Here is an 18,622-nt window from a genome sequence, read left to right as displayed (position 1 = left end):
TCCGGGGTTCTTTGCTGCAGGGCTTGCGGCCAGCCAGGGATGCGCTTGGTGCCGTTCCCGCCGAGCCTTTCAGGCGGGGTCAGCCAAAAATCTCTCGGTGCCGTGAGGCAGGATGGAAAGGCGCAGCCGCCGCCGCTGAGGTGAGGTGGCCGCAGGGGTGCCCGCCTCCATGTACCGGCGCGGCTGCAAGGGCTGGGAAAACTTAAAACCGCTCCTGACCCCTCGCCGGAGTGCCCGGCCCGACCTCTGCGGGTGGGAGAGCCCAGGCCGGCGGCTTAGCCAAGTCCAGCTGCGCTGAGGTGATGTGCGGAGTTTGGCTCTGAGGCACAAGAATTCAGCCCTACCGAAGATACGTACCCGTGTGTTTCTGTGCCATAACAGTTTCTGTCAAGCCAAATCCAAAAATTTGCAGAGAGCAATTCTGCTCTCCTGCACCTACTGTCTTTTGTGTCAATGCTCACTGTCACCTCGTACCCATATATCTAACTGTAGTCATTTTATTTAACTGTAACTAGATATTTAAAACTCAGATGTAAACATTTCAGGTATCTGAAGTGTGTTTATTAGTACTCGCTTGCTAAGTGCTACAATGCTGACCTTTACATATGGAAAACTAAGCATCTGAGTTAATACCTGTTGTTGCTTTTCAGAAATACAGTTGATGATTCTTTGCAGACCCAGACATCTCTTCCTAAGCTTATACTCCAGGTGAGATTTTCAGGCAAACTTTAGCAACAAAAATAATCAGGGAAGAAAGGTAGGTTATCGATAGCTAAACCATTTTTTTTTCATGGGCCGTGTGCTTACTAATTTATTTAAGGCAGATGGTGTTTTGTAACTTCATGTGGCTGTGTTTATTTGACCCACGGGGATATTTCCCTGATACTACCAAATATTCTGCACATTGTCACCCACATCATACCTTCATGCCCACCAGTCCCTCAGTATCTCTGTACCTACCTATCTCATTCTCCCATTCTCTGTTTCCCCTGTTTTGAATCTCCATCCTTCACCTGTATCTTCCCAAGGCTCTGTTTTACATATTCTCTGCTTCCTTAATCCCTGTTGCCATGGTCATTTGCACTGCCTCTCTAACTCAGCAGTTTGATTTCCTCATTTCCACCTTTCAGCTCATTCTGTTCCATATCACGACTCTGCCACAGCCACATCTCCTTTTCTCTGCCTCATTACCCTCCCCGGGGCCTTTGAGGGTCACCTTGACAGGCCCCACTGGAAAATTTAAGCACACAAAGCAGATGGTCTTGACCTCTAAGCCACATTTTGGATATTGTTGACTTTTTGCTTAACAGTATCCTGGTACACAGCATTTGAAGCTTTTTGCTGTCCATAGTGGCAAGGATGTAATATAATAACTCCACAGTGAAAATAAATAGTAAAATCCACATAGTCTGGTGATGTAATCAGATTTTGCTGGTGGCTTTTGTACTGGTAGACCCAACATACGTCTGAGTAGATTTCTGTTCAGGGTTATGTATTTTGTTAGATACTGTCACTTAAATTGTCTTTTGGGCACTTTCCAGTTGTGTTATTAAATGCTCCTGCTGAAGCATGAGGCGAGAATGGTGCAGGTTCCATGTTTCAACTCTGGCATTACTTTTAGTGAGTGGTGGCAGTGAGGGGGAATCAGCAGTGCTTTCCTTTTGCAGCAGCAGATCCGCATTTTCCAGTAAACCAGACTGATTATAAGCATTAGAAATTAAGCAAAAGAAAGTTTTAGATATTTACCTTCTTGATCTTTGAATGAGATGGGAATTCTGTGTCATTACACAGAAAGCTGTCATTACTGGCTACGATGTATCGTAGTGTAAGCACTGGCACTGGACTGTGAATGGTTTTCCTTCTGCAGTAATACAAGACCAGGATTTTTATCTCCAGGTGTTTCAATATAAATACATATTGAAAAATCCTGAAAATATTTAAAATGTAATCTTGTGGGCCTGTTAACTCCTCTCAGGTACCTCCTTGGCACAAAATTCTTCATCAATAGTTTCAGTAGAGTGCAAGAAATGTGAGCATCAACAAAAACAGCAGATGAGATGTACACATTTCTCTGAAGGTAGAAAAATTGAATACTCGTGTCAGTCTTGATTAACAAAAAATGCAGGGAGGGACCATAATAAACACCAAGCTATATAAGCAGAAGGCCTACTCAGTTATCTAGGAACATCTATCTTAAATCATCTTAAAGTAACACAGTAATTCATACAGCCACGGTCCCACTTTAAAAAGTTGAAATGATGAAAAATCCTAACTTTTCTTTCTGAACTGTTTCTGTACCCAGTGCTCTGGAAAAATAATTGCTGTCTCCCAGAAGTAAATGAAAACCTTTACTAAATTTGGTGCTGGTAAACAGCTGAAAATCCTCTGCATGTAACAGGCAAATGAGCACGTTGCAATCGTTATTATACAAAAATATTGGAAAATAAAAACCAGTAAGAATGAACTTAGATACTTTGATCACTTGGAATGGAATCAGAAAGGTCACTCCAAAACCTAAATGCAGCCAAGAAATAGAATCACGTGTCTCATAATGAACTTTGTGCTATACTTCTGAAAACAGTGCAGAGGCTCGCATTCTCATTACTCATTCAAAAAGCGTTATGTTCCTCAGCAGCAAAGCAAGGCTGGGAAAAAACACCGGAAATCTCTACGTAATTTAAGTTAAAGAGATGGAATCTAATCATGAATGGGGTTGCAAAGCCTTTTAGGCCGCCAGCGCTGCCTCCTGCCAGAGCAGGGCGCAAGGCCAGCCCGGGACTGACCCGGTTAAGAACACGCCGAGAGTTACGGGTAACGCCGGACTCGAACCGGCGCCCTCTTCAAGGCCACGCCCCCTGCCAGGCCGCGCCTCCACATGACGCGATTTATGTCTCAGCGCCCATTGTACCGTTTTAAACACACGCCCTGCCCCGCCAGCCAATCGGCGCGCGCTCCATCTCCGGAGGCTCTTGGGAGTCCGGACGCGGCTGAAGCGAGGTCTGGGAAAGCTGTGGGCATGCGCAGTGATGGGTTGCGGTAGCGGGGCGCATGCGCTGTGCAAGGCGGGTGGCCTTAGCCCCGCCCCGTCCCCCGCGCATGCGCCCTGTGCGGCGGGGGGGTGTCCGGCCCGCGGCGATCGTTCCCCGGCGGAGGCAGCACCGGCGCGGGCAGCGGGAGCGCGAGCGGGAAGCTCGTCCGTCAGCGAGAGCGGCTGGGGGAACGGGCCGCCCCCCGGGCTGCCCCCGGCATGGAGCGCTGCTGGGGCCGCCCCCCTCGCCGGGCCCGGCGCGCCCCCGGCCTCTGCCTGCGGCGCCGCCCGCGGGGCCTGTAGGGGCGGCCGCGCCGCGCCTGGCCGGGGGGAGCGGCGGCATGAGGAGCCGCTGCGGCCGCCGGCAGTGAATGGGCGTCGCGGCGGAGCGGGAGGAGCCGGAGCCGCCGCCGCGATGGCTCAGGAGAAAATGGAGCTGGACCTGGAGCTGCCGCCGGGGAGCGCCGCGGCCCCGAGCGACGGGGGCGGCCTGAGGAGATCGAACAGCGCCCCCCTCATCCACGGGCTCAGGTGAGCGCGGCCCGGCCCGCGGCGCCAGCGGCGGCGCCCGGAGCCCCGGCGGCAGCGGGGCCGCCCCGGGAGCGCCCTGTCCGGCGGGACTCGGTGCAGAGCGGAATCGCCGCCGCCGCCTGGGCCTCCTGCGCTGTGGGAGCGCGGCAGCCTCGCTGCCGGCCGTGCTGGCCCCGGCCCTCCGTGCGGAGCTGGTGCGGGGTGAGGCCTCGGGAACGTGTCAGTCGTTTCTCGGAATGTTTGAGTCAAGGTGGCGAGTTACTGCTTGTAACTGCAGAACCGCAGCGTGCGGATCCCCCGGGCTGCAGGAGGAAAGAGCTCTTCGGGCTCCTTCAGTGAAAGCGGTGCTTCTGTTGAAGCAAAATGGATGTTTTCAGGACACTGGAGATGGGAGTGTGTATCGTAACACTGTGTAGTGTTCAGTAAAACACACCTTAAAAGTTGTTCACGAAGCTTTTTTTTCCCCTCCAGTGACAACTCACAGGTTTTTCAGCCTTATGTGTTGCGAACTCGCAGGAACAGTACAACAGTTATGAGCCGCCACAGTATGGTAAGGAATCCTAAGCATGTTGTGTTTACACTTAACAGGAAATAATTGGGCTGGCGAAATGAAGTTGAACTTGTTTTATATTTGCACTAATCATCCTAGCAAGCTTCCAGGCTGCAGAATGTGCAGTTTTTTCACCTGTAACTGCAACCTACAATGAATTAATACTGTTGCATTAACTGTATGTGCACAAGAGGAGAACAACAGCTGAAGCTATGTGTGATTCCCAGTGTTAAGTGCAGTCTTAAAGTTAATTTGGACCTGACCATGGGTTGGAAGAGAAAACTGATGCCACAATTGAAAGTCTTGAAAGGGTGTTTTAATTTGTTTTAAAAATAGAAGACAGAGTCACAAGGCTTCGCTGACCTGTTTTTTTTTGACAGGGACACTCTTTTTTTTTTTTTTTTTTTTTTCCCAAGACTGAACATTAAGTGTCAGAAAAAATCACTTTAAAAAGAGTAATTTATTTGCTGTGTGGTATTCTGCCCCATAGTATAGAAGTCTGGTACTGTACAGTAATGCAGTTATTTAACTTTTCAAAGATGTTGCATTTCTTTTTTTCACCCTTGCCAAGGCAGGCATCTATACACCCTTTTCCACTAAAGTTTTTCTTTCTCATAGGAGGGTAGTGAGGATTAAGTATTGCTTTTCTCAAAATCCATAGAACTTAAACTCCTGGAACATGTTTCTTCTATGTCTTCTGTTCAGAAAAAGCAAGATGGAATTTTAGTTCAAAGTCTTCTGTTATGAAATTTCTTAAAAATAAGAACCTGAAATTTTGGAACTCAGTAAGGATTTCAGTAGACACCTGGGCATCCTGAGTGTGGACTGTTGGCCCATTTGTATGTGATAGTGGCCAAAGTTCTGGAGGAATTTGATGTGTAATAATTGTATGTAACTGAAAAATCACAAAAGTGAAGTAGAGAGTGCTATTCAAGACTGAACTGAAACACTGAGATTTCTCCTTTACAATAGCCAACTGGTCGAGTAAGTTAATACAGGAGTTTGGCAGTAGGGAGTTGTATAATGTTCGTAGTTTAATTTATAATATCTTGCTTATCTAAATGGCATATGTAGCTATTTGTGTATTGGAGATGCTAAGCAGTATCTGCTTGTAAGACTGAGATCTGTGCCACTTGCAGAGTGATAGAATGAATTTGTAAGTGGTAAAACAAGCCTTTTCTCTTGAAGGTCAGTGTTTTCTTTTTGCAACATTATTTGAGTCATCCACATCTAGTTGTACAGCTCATTTTTAATTCACTAAGAATGGAGGTGATGGTAAATAGGACGTACACAAGCTGTTCATGTGTGATTTAATCATTGTGGCTGTCGCTTTTTTTTTTTCAGTTGTTGTCATCATCTCCTATTCGTATTCCGAGTAGCAGACTTCACCAGATCAGAAGGGTAAGTGTAGTTTTTATCTGTACATTTAGTAACAGAATGATAAGTATTATATAATATTGAAGTACTTACATAATGGGAGTATCTTTCCTATTGAGTTTTTCATGTACTAGGGAAAACAGTCTTAAGACTTAATTTCAAGAAGGAAGTTCCTTGCAAGGCTTATTGTTGTCATGTTTAAACTAACTTGCGTTTTTGAAGTGTTATTTCATTCAGGAGAAATGGTGAGCTGGGCTGGTAGCAGTCTCTTCTTTCTGGAGTGTTTCTGCTATTAATATTTCAATTCTTACAGCAAATTATAGAATTGTGAGTGTTACTCCAAGTACCTGTGATGAACTAAATGTTATAGGGAAACTTATGACACTTATCTCCTGCAGGAGGAAGGAGTGGATTTAATGAACAGAGAAACAGCACATGAAAGGTGAGTGATATTGAAATGAGACAATAAAATAGCCAGAGTTATCCTTCCTTTTGGTAGCTACTGATGGGACTTTTTGTATTCTAGGGAAGTGCAAACAGCAATGCAGATAAGCCAATCATGGGAGGAAAGTTTGAGCCTGGTAATCTCTTCATAGATGTTTCCTGTTTAATTCTACTTTTACACTCAACTGCAAATTTAAGGGAAAGAGAGGAATTAACTGTGAAAATAATTTAAGAAGAACTAAAGTTCGTCTGCTTTAGCTATTTTATACATTTGGCCAAATGACTTTTGATTAGAAAGTTTTGCCTTGGATTCTAAGGTAGTGTCCTGTACCATTGTTAAATTTGAAACCTTGTATTTACAGAGCGACAATGACTTGGACAAGTCTGAGAAATCTTCCTCCCCAAAGAGAATAGACTTCATTCCAGTGTCGCCTGCACCTTCACCTACAAGAGGAATAGGAAAGGTGAGATAAATGAAATACCAAACTCGGAGAACATTTTAGAATTTTAGAGCAAGGTGAACTGTAAAGTGTGACTTCACTAATTGTTTGATAGCTTTTTAATAAAGCATCACCAGCCAACAACAAAATCTCCCCAACCCGAACCCACTTTTTCTTGTTTTCTAAGAAGCAGGTGCTTACCATCTGAAAGCCTCCAGAGTTTAAGCAGTGTGCCAGTTCTGTCACCCTGGATGTTTTCAGTGGCCGCTATTTGTGCCGTGTTTGGATGGGTTAGTGTTCTGGTTCTAGGGAAACTGTGGAGGTCATTTAGAGTAATTGGATTTGGATGTGATCTTCAGCTGCCTGAGTTGGGGAGATGCTGGGGAAGAAGCACGAAAATCAGAATGTATCGTATGTGTAGAGTGTAGACAAAGACCAGAAGCTGCAAATCTGTGTGGTGTGAATGAAAATGTGTCCGTCAGCTATGGCAAGGAAGGCATAAACTCACTGTGAAGGATGATTCGGGCACACTGAATTTGCACTGAAGACTGATGGTGGGTTACTGTGACTTTTTCTGCAGCAATGTTTTTCACCATCATTGCAAATGTTTGTGAGCAGTAATGGATTGCCTCCAAGTCCTATTCCCAGTCCAACAAGGCGATTCTCCAAGTAAGTGACATCTGCAAGTAACAGGTACATGTTGGCTTAGATTCCAAGGCTAGCTCAAAGAAGAGTTAAAGCTGATGTTAAAAGATACTTTAGTCTTAGAATAGCTGAAGTATTGCCGCATAAAAATGCTGTGCGAGTTCAGCCTTTACCAAGGGTGACTTTATGTGGGTGCTCTTGTAGGAACCTTCGTCAACTTCATGCTGGACTTCGTAATTTGTGAGGAAATTCCTGGGTACTTTATTCCTGGGAACTTTACTAATCTTGTCAGCATGTCAATTTTATATAACTATTACACACAGTTTATAAATGGATTGAGGTGAGGATGTGATGCACTAAGGGAAGGAGGAGACACTAGAAAATTTATTACAACTTTATGTGGCAGATAATCTGCTCTAATAGGCAGCACTTTGTTATGTATGTATTTGGAGTCCCTAAGCATTCCAGTTGTGCGGGAATAGTTTTAAAGAATGTTTCATGTGATGTGGTTGTGTTGATGTGATGCTACGTATGGTCGTGTTCTGATTTGGAACCTTTACAGGCCTGACTGAGCATCAGTGTTCTCTCTCTAGCAGGAGGAGTCAAAGTCCAATCAACTGTATCAGGCCCAGTGTTCTTGGCCCCATTAAAAGAAAAGGTAGGTGTATTTACATTGTCAGATGTTTTAACATGGATGTAGTTTTGCAGCTGGATACATTTCTCTCTCTTCCATATTTTTTGTTGTTCTGTAAATACAGAATCACAGAATGTTAGGGATTGGAAGGGACCTTGGAAGATCACCTAGTCCAGTCCCCCTGCCGGAGCATATACAATGCACTTGTATCAGCAGTGAGCTGGAATTTGCCAGTCGTAACTTAAAAATATGATGTAAAGTAGCTAGTCTAAAACACAAGAGTGAAGAACTCTAAAAGCAGGTACTGCTTGAAAGAGGCAAACTTTATTCCACATCAAATTAAATGTTATGAGTATTCGTAAGCCCTGACATTCCTAAATGTACCGCTGTACAGTGCACACCCTTCAGATCAGCTTAGGAATGTTGCTTATCATGCAGTATCTTCTAAACTTAGTACTGAGTGTTTGTTTTTACTCTGGAAGTTCAGAAGGTGACTGCTCAGAGAAATGGAATAGATCAGTGCCCTTTCCTCCTGAAGGGGCAAAACTGCATTCTTTCCTGGAAGTATTCTGTGTTGAGAACACTCAAATTATAGCCAAGAACAAGTCTCCATAGCAGAACTGTAAGATTGAGATATTTGCAGATGTGCCTCCAGCTATGCTTATCCTTCCTGCATTTTTTTCCTTAACTTAGGCATTCTTAACTGCACCAAAAGCACATCCTTTTATTTTACAAGAATTATATTTAGCCTTCAAAGAAATTTAGTGTTTATTGTGGTTTTTTTTTTAGGACTGCTTTTCCTATTGGATAAAGAATGTTGTCTAATTTATATTGAATTGACAGGGGAGAGAGAAGTTTTCTCATAGGTGCCAATTCTTTACTGGATGTTATTTCCTAGGAATTCTAGAGCCATTAAAAATTAAACAAAAGTTTATCAAGCTCAATGATCAATAGGGAATAGATATTCATACTGTGGTGTTTTACTTTAAACATTTTACAACAGACTTTACACAGACTGTATTAAAAACAGCGCAGGTAAAGGCAGGATTTCCTCGCCCTATCCACGTGTTCTTGCAGAGTGTTTTTTACAAAGTGGAGATCTGGGTTTGCCATTTTTACTTGAAATATCAAGGAATATTCAAAATGTTACTTCATTTAAAAACATCTAATCCATTTAAATGAACCTGATTTCTTTTCCTAAATACACAATCCTGTTACTTTCTGAATTTTAGCAGTACCTTTATGGTTCATATTCTGCAGAGGTGACAAGGTAACAAATAAACGCCATGATACGTGGAGGGAAGAAAGCAATGTAGTGAAGAACGTTGCACTGCTATAGGGAATTAATCCTGGTAGACTGTGCAGTGTGTTGTAGCGGTGCACATTTGTGAAATTTCACGTAGCAAAAGGGTTACTTAAGTTGCTGATATGGGTTTTCTTAATTTTTGTTTAATACCCAGTGTTTCAGTCTTTTATAAAATGAGTGATAGTATAATTCTCTTGCATAACCTTAATATGTGCTGTTTTCCTATCATGATTAATCTCTGTCAGCTTTTCAAACTGACACCCCAACTGCTGTGAAGCATAGGTAAAAAGCCAGAAAATTGATTTCTGTTTCATCTGTTGTTGTCAAACCAAAAATATCCTGTAGCTGAGTTCATGGTGTTTCCAATGTGTCTGTTGTACAGAAGCTATTAATGAGCTACCTTATTCTCAGCGCAGATTAAACTAAACAGATTATATGAACTCTCCCCCATCATGTTGAATCTTTTAATGTCAGTAGATGATTATAGGTACAAAGATAGTCTGATCCATGATGAGTAAGTGGAAATGCATACACGTGCCAATCTTTTTCAATTCAGCTTTTCCGTAAAGGTGTGCATATGCGTCAGAATTTGTGGTATGCAGGAGGGTGAAACTGTGAACCAAGCTGGCATTCCTATTTTCATAATTACTAAGAATTTTAATGTATGTATTTTGGCTTATGCCAGTTGCCTTATCTCAACTGCTTACGTGAAATTAAGTCACAGTAATTAGTTTGCTTTAGGTTATTTTGTCTGATCGTAGTCTAAGTAGGAAGTGCCTGGTTTTGTGTCTTTGAGATTGTTGTAACCACTCAGATGCTACTGAAGTGTTAGTTAAATTAAGGATGGACTGGGTGGTTAGACAACAGCTGCCATCAAACTCATGGGCTTGGTTGGCTGAATGAGAGGACTTACTGTGTCACAGATGCAACCTTGCTCTCTTATGGGACAAACCTCTCTTTTACAGTAGACAAGTATTAAATGGATGTTCCAGAGACTCAAGTGAAGCTTGATTATTTGCACTATTTTCCTTAGGTGAAATGGAAACTGAAAGTCAGCCAAAGAGACTTTTTCAAGGAACAACCAACATGCTTTCTCCAGATGTTACACATCTGACAGATCTCAGTTCATGGTAAAATATTTCATGTGCCCTGAAATGCCCAAACAGGGAATGTGCATTTATCACAAGCTTTCTTGGTTTGTTTGTGCTTTTATTTATTTTCTTTTTTTCCAAGAAAAAAAACCAACTTTGTGTGTAGCTTACATATGTGTGTTACTGGGAACTATTCCTGCAGTAGTGTGGTGTGACAATGTGCCTGCTCCTTCCATCAGATCTTCCTGAGCAGCCTCTAGCCTAGATTTTGTGTATCAGATCTTTTATACTGAATATAATTGTTACAAATCCCTGTTGGTTCCTCAGCAAAGTTACTTCACCTCGAAGATGCTTCATCATTTCAGTATGTTGTAGGCAGTGGTCGTATAGTATCTGTGGTTCCTGTTGGAATACTTGGAAAAAGTGTGTGAATAGTTACATAATTCATGTTGGTACACTCATGATTTTTTTTAGTGTTATAGTCTGTCTCCTTTCTGTGTTATGATCATAGAAAACAGAGTTCTTTTTTGTGTCTAGAGTCAGATACTAAATATTCTAAAACATCAACTCTCTATTACAATTTCAGTTTACCTACAGACTTTAAACTGCCTAGAAATATGGTTTGGGGTGTTGCTTCCAGCTAAATTGCAAAATCATCAATTTATGTGCTATTTGGAATCTTGGAAGCTTCAAAATCCAAACACAGGAATTCCTTACTTACAAGGGAAAAATAGGTTTCAAAATCTTGCTCTGAGTATTGCAACATTGAAGAACATGCTAGGTTCTTACTATTCCTTTCCTATAACATTGTAGAGTTTTATTCTCGACCGTTTTCACCTCCTTTCTATAACTGATTAAAATCAGAGTCTTAATTTATTCTGCATGTTAAAAAAAAAAAAAGATTCTGCTCCTCGTTCTCATGAGGAGCATGAACATGTATATAACATGCTACAGAAAACAAGGAGTTTTCAGGGCTGCCAGTCTTGCAGTAAAGACTGAGTGGTAGTATAGGTCTCCTACATCTTTTCGACAAAGGCAACAGTACATTAGCTTTGTGCACAAACTCCATGTGCCCGTGTTGCTAAAATCCGTTTTCTTTTTCCCCAGCCTGTCTTCAGATATTCTCGATGGGAGTAGCAGCAGCGTTGGCTCTTCCTCGGACTCACTGACTAAAGGCAGCATAACCACCGAGTCCCCAGTGACGTGCTCCAACTCCTGCTCTTCCTTCATCCTGATGGATGATCTCTCACCGAAGTGACTTACCGAGCTCCGAGCGCGTGTCCGGCTCTGCTGTTCCTTTGCTGTACACTCGTACAGAGAAACGAACTCTGATGCTTGAACCATTAACACGTGGATTATAAAAAGGAAAAACAATATTGTAACTGTAATCCTTGGTGACTTTCCAGTGATTTTGATTTATCCATTCAATGGACATTGTAGACCATATTAATGTCTGGTTTTGCGAATTTATTTTTTTAAACAAGATGTCTGCTCAGATTATACTAATTTTTTGCTTTCAGGAACTTGCGTACAGATTTTGATTCCAATAATAGGTATATACCTATTAGTGTTGCAATTTTTAGGAAAATACTTCTATCATTATCGTGGTCAATATGTCTAGGGAAGTAATTTGGTTTGGAAGGATTTGAAAATACTAATTTATTCTCTGGCACTTCTACCTTTGAGTAAAACTCTTCTTGCTTTTTTCAGTTGTTAGCCTCAAATTCTCTTATATAAGGGGAAAAAAAATCTGTTATTTTCTTAGTGCTGCTAGTTGTTTTTAGTACGGGAGACCACAGTGGGGCTAGAAATCTCACTCTATTACATTACAAAAAATTCTCAATAAAATAACCAATGCAGTTGGCACATTTGCTGTCAGTGAAGAAATAATACTCTACAAACATGATTACAATAGTTCTCTCCCCAGGTCCTTTATCCTACAGATTGTATGAAATAAGGTCAATATTCAGAAAGATTTGACCAAGGGAAACGAATCCATGCCTCGATCTAAGAAATACAGCGCAGATCAGTTATTTAAACTACTGTGTAGGAGAACCATGCATGGCACCATCGATGTCTCCTGTGGCATTGAGGTCACCAGTATTTTTGTGCCTTAGGGGACATTGTTACAAGAATTACGGAATGTAAACCAGAGGGGTGGGTGGGAAAAGTCCTTGGTGTACAGGCTGTTCATAGAGCGCTTCCCGAGCCCGGCGACGATGCCGCTTCCCTCCCCGCGGCGGCTGCTCCTCACCAGGTGCTGCCGGCAGCTTCGGTACCTTTGTGGGTCACAAGCGGCTCGGTAAACACTCTGTTTCTGAGGAAAGACTTTAAAAGTTTGGATTTAATACGAGCTCTGCAAATTGCTTGGCTTAGGAGTTATATTTCAGCTATGAGTAGTCTTGATACAGTACCTTGGTCAGTCTGAGGTAAGACAATAGATATTTTACTTTTTAAAGACTTTAACAGGGCAAAATAAATCCGTTTGTAATCTACTGTGTTATGCTATTTATTATTTATAACTATGTAAAAAGTCTGTGGTGATGAATTATAGTATTTTTTTATGATTGAATAAGTTTTTTATGTTCAGTAATTGCTGGCTGGTTTGTATTTAATACGCAACGTTGTCTGCCAGAATCATAAGCTTCCATTTTTGAATGTTTGTAACATAAATGCTTTTGTTATCTGAAAGTACAACTTCTGATCTTTTTGAAAGAAAATAGCACTGAATTTAAAGTAAGATTATGTGCTTTAGAGGGAGCACAATGTCTGGCAATACTGTCTGGCTAAAAAGGGGAGGGGAAGAGCTGTAGTTTTCTGTTTCTGCCATTGAGTTTCCAGAAGATGTGTACATACCAGTTTATTTTTAAAAGTGTTTCCATTAAATTGTAACAAGTACCATAATGGGCCAACAGTGGCACTATCATTTGTATGATCATTTTCACCTGTGGAGCATTAGTTCCCCACCTGAAATAAATGTGCATATTGTAAAATATTGTCCACTGGTGCCATTTTTAAATGAGCTCTGCAGTATTGAGTGTTAATTTTATTTGTAAATGCACAGTGCTATTTCTTGATTTTTTTTTTAATGTCTTAAATTGCTTAATTATTTTTTTATTCATGCTTGTATCTTCTCTGCCTTCTTGATGCTCAAAGAAGGCTGCTTTGACATTTGCAGAATACTGATGAATGGTCTGTGATGAACTCCAACCTGTTACCTGTGCCCCAGTGTCATGATACCGTGCTTTTATTGGTACTGTGATTGAGAAACCTGCACAAGGGGTGGCAGAAGGGGGAATCCTATTGCATGCTTTCTTCAACCCGAGAAGAGCATAGGTATTGCTTATTTTTGGCTGATTTACCTGTACAATTGATGTATTCCAGATTTGTTTGTTAGTGGAGAGTCTTATATAAGTGCTGGCCTTTGTAAACATTAGAATGTAAGCTTCATAAAGCAAACGCACAAATATTCACTCTTGTTACAGCTTTTTTTTGTTGTTGTGTTCTGGCTATAATCCACTTTAGAAGACATTACTCTTTTATAAAGTGTATCTATAATACACACACACATTGTGTCTGTTGTTTCAGAGTTAATGCCATTGCGTAGTGTCATAGGTCACATCTAGGACCGCGTTCTGTTGCACACACGTGGCTCTAAGACCACTTGTTCACTTTAAAACTAAGTTTTCTAATATTCTGGCAGGTTGTATTTGTGCTTAACTGCACGTGAGTTGCTGCCGCTTACAGAATCAACCTATATTGCGCTGTAAAGGCTGGTGCAGCATCCTCTAAACTGCCTAAAGTTGCGTTTCTGGATTTATTGACTGTCTTGTCTGTAATGAATTAGATACCAGTTTGGGGAAGAATGCCAGCTGGTGCTACTGGTCAGCTTTAATATCTAATGACGTTTAACAACTGTTTTTTATGACTTGACCAGACTTATTTGTGCTGAAGTGCCACGATGAGTGTCTGAGAATTCCTGTCTTCCCCCTCTCTTTTTTTTTATTTAATAAGGAAATATGAATGTGTATCTCATGCTGAGAATCACCAGTGATGACGTACCTTTAATGTTTTAACTGTTGAGAAGAAAGTTAAAATACCAGCGTAATTCAAGCAGCATTTTAGGCGGACTATTTTTAATCTGTTAATTAGCACAGCATTAAGATGTTGGTCTCTGTACGGCTCATTGACTAGCGCTGCCTTTAGATCCTATCCAAAGCACGCCGAATCCTCGTTTTGTGGGCTTAAAATGCTGGCAGGATTGTAGCGCTGGTTTAGAAAAATGTGTGTGTCAGCTGTGGAACTCTGTGTTTTGATAATATCAAGTGTTCTGAATCAGGAAATGGATCACAGTGTGCATGTTTCATTCTCCTTCATTGAATTTCAAATTGGGGATCATGGGCCCGAAAGCCTGTATTTAAGGGGCTGCTTTTCTGACTGTATGTGATTAAATACTTTCTCCTACAATGAAGGTAATTAAACTGTCAGTGAGTGAGAATGTAAATCAGAGTCCTGCAGGCTTTATTGGAAAACACAAAATGCACAAGGAAAGCTAGACTGTATAAAACCAGTAAAGTGTGATTTGTTTTCTTTTCCAAAGTCACGGCAAAAATAGAGGGCTCATTTTAACAATTCAAAATGCTAAAAACGTTTTAAACGTGAGGCTTTAACTTGGCACCCTTCTCTCGACAGCACCACGCTGGGGGCTGGATGCAGAGGTTAACGTGAGCAGGCTTGGGCAGGTTTGGAACTCTCATATTCTGGTGCACAAACACAATGGACTGGCCTTGGGAAATGATTTTTTTTTTGCAAATATTCACATTCTTATCTGTAGACCCCGCTAATAAACTGTGTGACAACAAAGACGAGAACTTGTTTTTCCTGGAGGAATTTCATCTGCATATAATCTTCCCAGTAACTTCGTAATAAAAAAGCTTTGCATTAATATGGGTTGAAATATTCCATGAAGTCATAGGACTGTTTCATTTGCTTTTTTGGAGTAAAGGCCAAGAAATATATTTGGAGCTATACAAACTGCCTCTGGTATTCCAAGGCTATTATATAAATGGCAACTGTCCATGGTAAGTGGAAAGGGACTTTGCCTACCATTCAATGTTTCAGTCCCTCTTGAGATCTGTTTAATAATCCTTAGCAAATTCTGGGATGGATGTAAGACGGGTCACTGAAGGTACCAGATGACCCAGTGAGGATGCGTTAACCAGCTCCTTTGATTATAAATTAGAGTTTTAGCCACGAAATGTAGACCTAACTTACCCAAATGAAAAATGCATCTTTCAAGCAACTGAGACATTCGTGAGAGTCTGTGCTGTTCAAACTGAGAGGAAAATACTCCTTGCTGGCAAGTTGCAGACAGTTTTGCCCAATCTACCCCCAAAAGAGCAAGCTCTGCTTGCCAGCCAGAATTAGAGTAGCAGCTGTCTGTTCCAGCCATCTTTGGAGAGGGCAGGGAGCTGGTGGTCGGGTTTCCTCAAGGACTGGTTATCTAATTCACAGCTAAGACCTTTGTCATTAGGCTAACACCAAAAGTAGATGTTGTTTTAGAGCAGGTCTGTTTTCTGAGAGAGTAAATAGGCTTCAGAGCTGGTTTAATCACGATAGTCCGGGCTTGCTTGCTGCCGGGGATAAAGATCTTCCCGTGAGCAGGTTTGGTGACAGGGCTCGGCGCTGCCATCCCCATAAACACAACCTCCACTTTTAACTCGTACACGTACCTCAGGGCTATCCTTTTTATTAGTGTACTGGGCACTTAACGGAAGTCTCTTGTTTCAATCCAAACCATTTTGCATTAAAGCTGCTTTTTATTACTTGCTTTTAGATCTTAAAGCCTTTTGATATGGGGCCTATTGGGCCTTGGTCTGAGTTTTGCCTCTGATTAGCACGGCAGGGCAAACATTTTCTTTTTAAACCTGGAGCGATTTGTTTTGTTCTTCTTGCATTATGAAGTTTGGAAATGCAGAGTAGGGCGGTTCTTGCTATTAATGAAGAATGAATGCTAGCTTGGGTGATCGCAAAAGATTGTGGAGTTTTAAAAGAAATAAGACCTGAAAACACAGAACAAAGAAATACCTATTTTTAGCTGGTTTGATATCAGGATCTTTTTTTGAAAAAATTATTTTTAAATGTAGGCAGTAGTCTTTTGAACACGTCATTACTAATAGCAACTGAATCCAATATGCTTCCACCCCCCAAGCACTTTTCCTTACTGTGAAGTAAGAATTTAATACAGAAAGACCACAAGTTTCATCTCTAATGAACAGAGAGCACGGTCTATCTCAGGGCTCTGAATAATAGTAAGTTTGAATAAAAATAAGTTTCCTGTGATTCAAAAGGCCCACGAGTGACACCAGGCTGTCTGGCAGCTCCTTTCTGTCCAAAAAGCATCGTCTTGGACTATATAACAATTCTAACACCTTTACTCTCCCTTAGCTTATTTCTGAGGGCTATGAGATTTTTACCTTTTACACAAACATAATTATTATTTGCTGTTAATTACTGTAGGTTGACTGTCTTACTAAACAGCTGTGGTAAAATTCCTGGTGGACTTGGTGGGCTTTTGCATGTCTCTCATTTTGGGGTTTAACAGAGTATGGGATTTTTGATTAATTTTCAGATAACACAATGTGTGTCTTCTGGAAGAATTGTCCATTGTGTTTTGATTCTGAAAGGCATTTGGATATAGTTTATGCAGAAGCCTGTATAAAAGTAACTGGTATTTAACAACATGAGTCAAATGAATCTTGGAGAAAATGACATGAGTTTGTTTTTTCAGAGGTTGCCTGATTTAACCCTTGCACTGCCTACAGAAACCTCCTGCATTCTGCCACAGTCTCCACCACTTTTGAACTTTCCCCAAAGTTAAATAAGCTGGCAGAAGTGCTGGGCTATTATTTGTGTTGGGGTAGTTTATAGTGCAGATTATGAAAACCCTATTGTGCTAGAACAAAAAGATTTTCCTCGCCTCAAATAATTTGCAATTTAAATTTGTCATGAGAACTGTGACAGTTTATCAATGCGATGCATGGTTAACAATTTTTTTGGTATAAAATACTCAGGGTCTGTAATATACAGGTAGGAAGCAGGTGGTATCAAAAACTATGGGCCAAAGTAGAATAAAGATGTAGCTACCATTAATTAGTCCAGAATGTAAATCTGAATGCTGTATCTGGCCTCTGACAAAGAAAACCTTCTGCTCTACAAGCCCCTAAAATGTTGGAAATAATTCAGCTACTGCCATGAACTTAGCAGCTCAGTCTCAACCCTAGTTAAGTGTCAACACTTCTCTACTTAGGACCAGAATCTCCAAGAATTTGGAAGAAAAATAAATGTGAGGGGGGAGCTAGAATAAAAATGCCTCTGTGCCTATGATGTATGAGTATTGGTTTGAAAAATGATACAGAGAACAAAGCACAGCAATTTGGGACAAATGTGCTTTAAATAAGAGTTGAGGATGTGCTACATATAGTATGTGTAACATCTTGTTTGTGTGCAAGAACGGACTGTGAAAGAAACGGCTTTGTGCGGGAGAAACGACATCAAAGAGCCTGAAAGAACCAGCACTTTAATAGGAAACATTTGCCTTTCAAGGACTGTTATTGCTGCTGGTCACTTCTTCTTTTTTCCTGATTTTTTGTTCCCCTCCTGTATTAAAACCCAGCAGCGGGGACAACGTGAGGCAGCACGGGTAGGGTGGACCAGATGGGCAATCAGGAGGGGTACAGAGGGCTGGCTGCGTTTGTGTGTCCTTTCCTCCTGCCCCCTTTACACTGACTCTGCATCAGCCTTGAAGGGTACAGTTGTGTTTGCTGGCCAACCCAGGCAAGGCTGGATGCTCAACTGCATAGTCACTGGAGGGGATTGCTGGTTCCTGTCAAACATGGGGTATGTTCTAGACACCAGCGGGCAAAACTTTTCACGGGGGTAGAGGGGAAATGAGAGGGGAATTGAGTGTATAGGATTAGGACAGAGATGCCCAAAGAGCTGTGAGCACAGTGGGAGAGCATGGGGGACCTGGTGGGACAAGGGACTGTAGAGAAAGCGCCATAGCAGAGCAGCAGGAGGAATGTGGCCCAGCAGGAGGAGGTGGCATGGCAGGGCGGGAGGCTGGGCCACCTGCTTGGCGTGGAGAAAGCGGCGGCTTTCCTGTGCAGCGTCGTGGTTATCCTTGTTGCCACTCGAAGGCTCACGCTGTGGAAAAGGGGTTGTGGTTATAGCGGCGTGCAGACAGCAAGCCAGCCATGCCACAGCCACATCTTACAACTGGTGCTTGTCAGGGTTTACCAGATTTTTTTTTTGAGAGTATCTGAAGTTTTTCAGCCTCGTTTTGCATTAGCAACAAGGAACTTAGTGCATATAGTACTTATGATGAGCATAAGTGCCCGCACGCACAGTGCGCATCTCGCTGCATTGGGTGCTTTGGACCAGAGGTGGGAAGTTAATGATGATCTGATGACCACAGGATGGCGTATCGTGGCTTGCAAAGCACAGGCCCATACTTAAAGAGCAGTGGTGATACCAGCCCAAGTGTGTCTGAACTGTGTTCATCCTGCAGCTCCTAT

The 18,622-nt window shown here is 42.0% G+C and overlaps 1 protein-coding gene across 1 annotated transcript; it reads left to right on the top strand.

Moving 5' to 3' along the window:
* The first annotated feature begins 3,114 nt into the window (after positions 1 to 3,114).
* On the top strand, positions 3,115 to 13,612 carry PABIR2 (PABIR family member 2). The gene is made up of 10 exons (XM_082061897.1): positions 3,115 to 3,559; positions 4,031 to 4,109; positions 5,454 to 5,510; positions 5,885 to 5,928; positions 6,013 to 6,067; positions 6,293 to 6,394; positions 6,951 to 7,039; positions 7,609 to 7,673; positions 9,989 to 10,085; positions 11,154 to 13,612. Exons 1-10 carry the CDS (start codon positions 3,444 to 3,446, stop codon positions 11,302 to 11,304), a joined length of 855 nt encoding a protein of 284 aa, XP_081918023.1. The 5' UTR covers positions 3,115 to 3,443; the 3' UTR covers positions 11,305 to 13,612.
* Positions 13,613 to 18,622: the final 5,010 nt, after the last annotated feature.

This window comes from Streptopelia decaocto (genome assembly GCF_964273445.1).
Source record: "Streptopelia decaocto genome assembly, chromosome: 10".
Taxonomy (NCBI): Eukaryota; Metazoa; Chordata; class Aves; order Columbiformes; family Columbidae; genus Streptopelia; species Streptopelia decaocto.
This window is presented reverse-complemented; position numbering and strand designations above follow the sequence as displayed.

Excerpts from the sequence above, each read along its gene's own strand:
- PABIR2 (XM_082061897.1), top strand. The coding sequence starts at position 3,444 with ATGGCTCAGGAGAAAATGGAGCTGGACCTGGAGCTGCCGCCGGGGAGC. Across the intron at positions 6,068-6,292 it reads GGGAGGAAAGTTTGAGCCTG|AGCGACAATGACTTGGACAA; the intron begins GTAATCTCTTCA and ends TTGTATTTACAG. Across the intron at positions 7,040-7,608 it reads CCAACAAGGCGATTCTCCAA|CAGGAGGAGTCAAAGTCCAA; the intron begins GTAAGTGACATC and ends TTCTCTCTCTAG.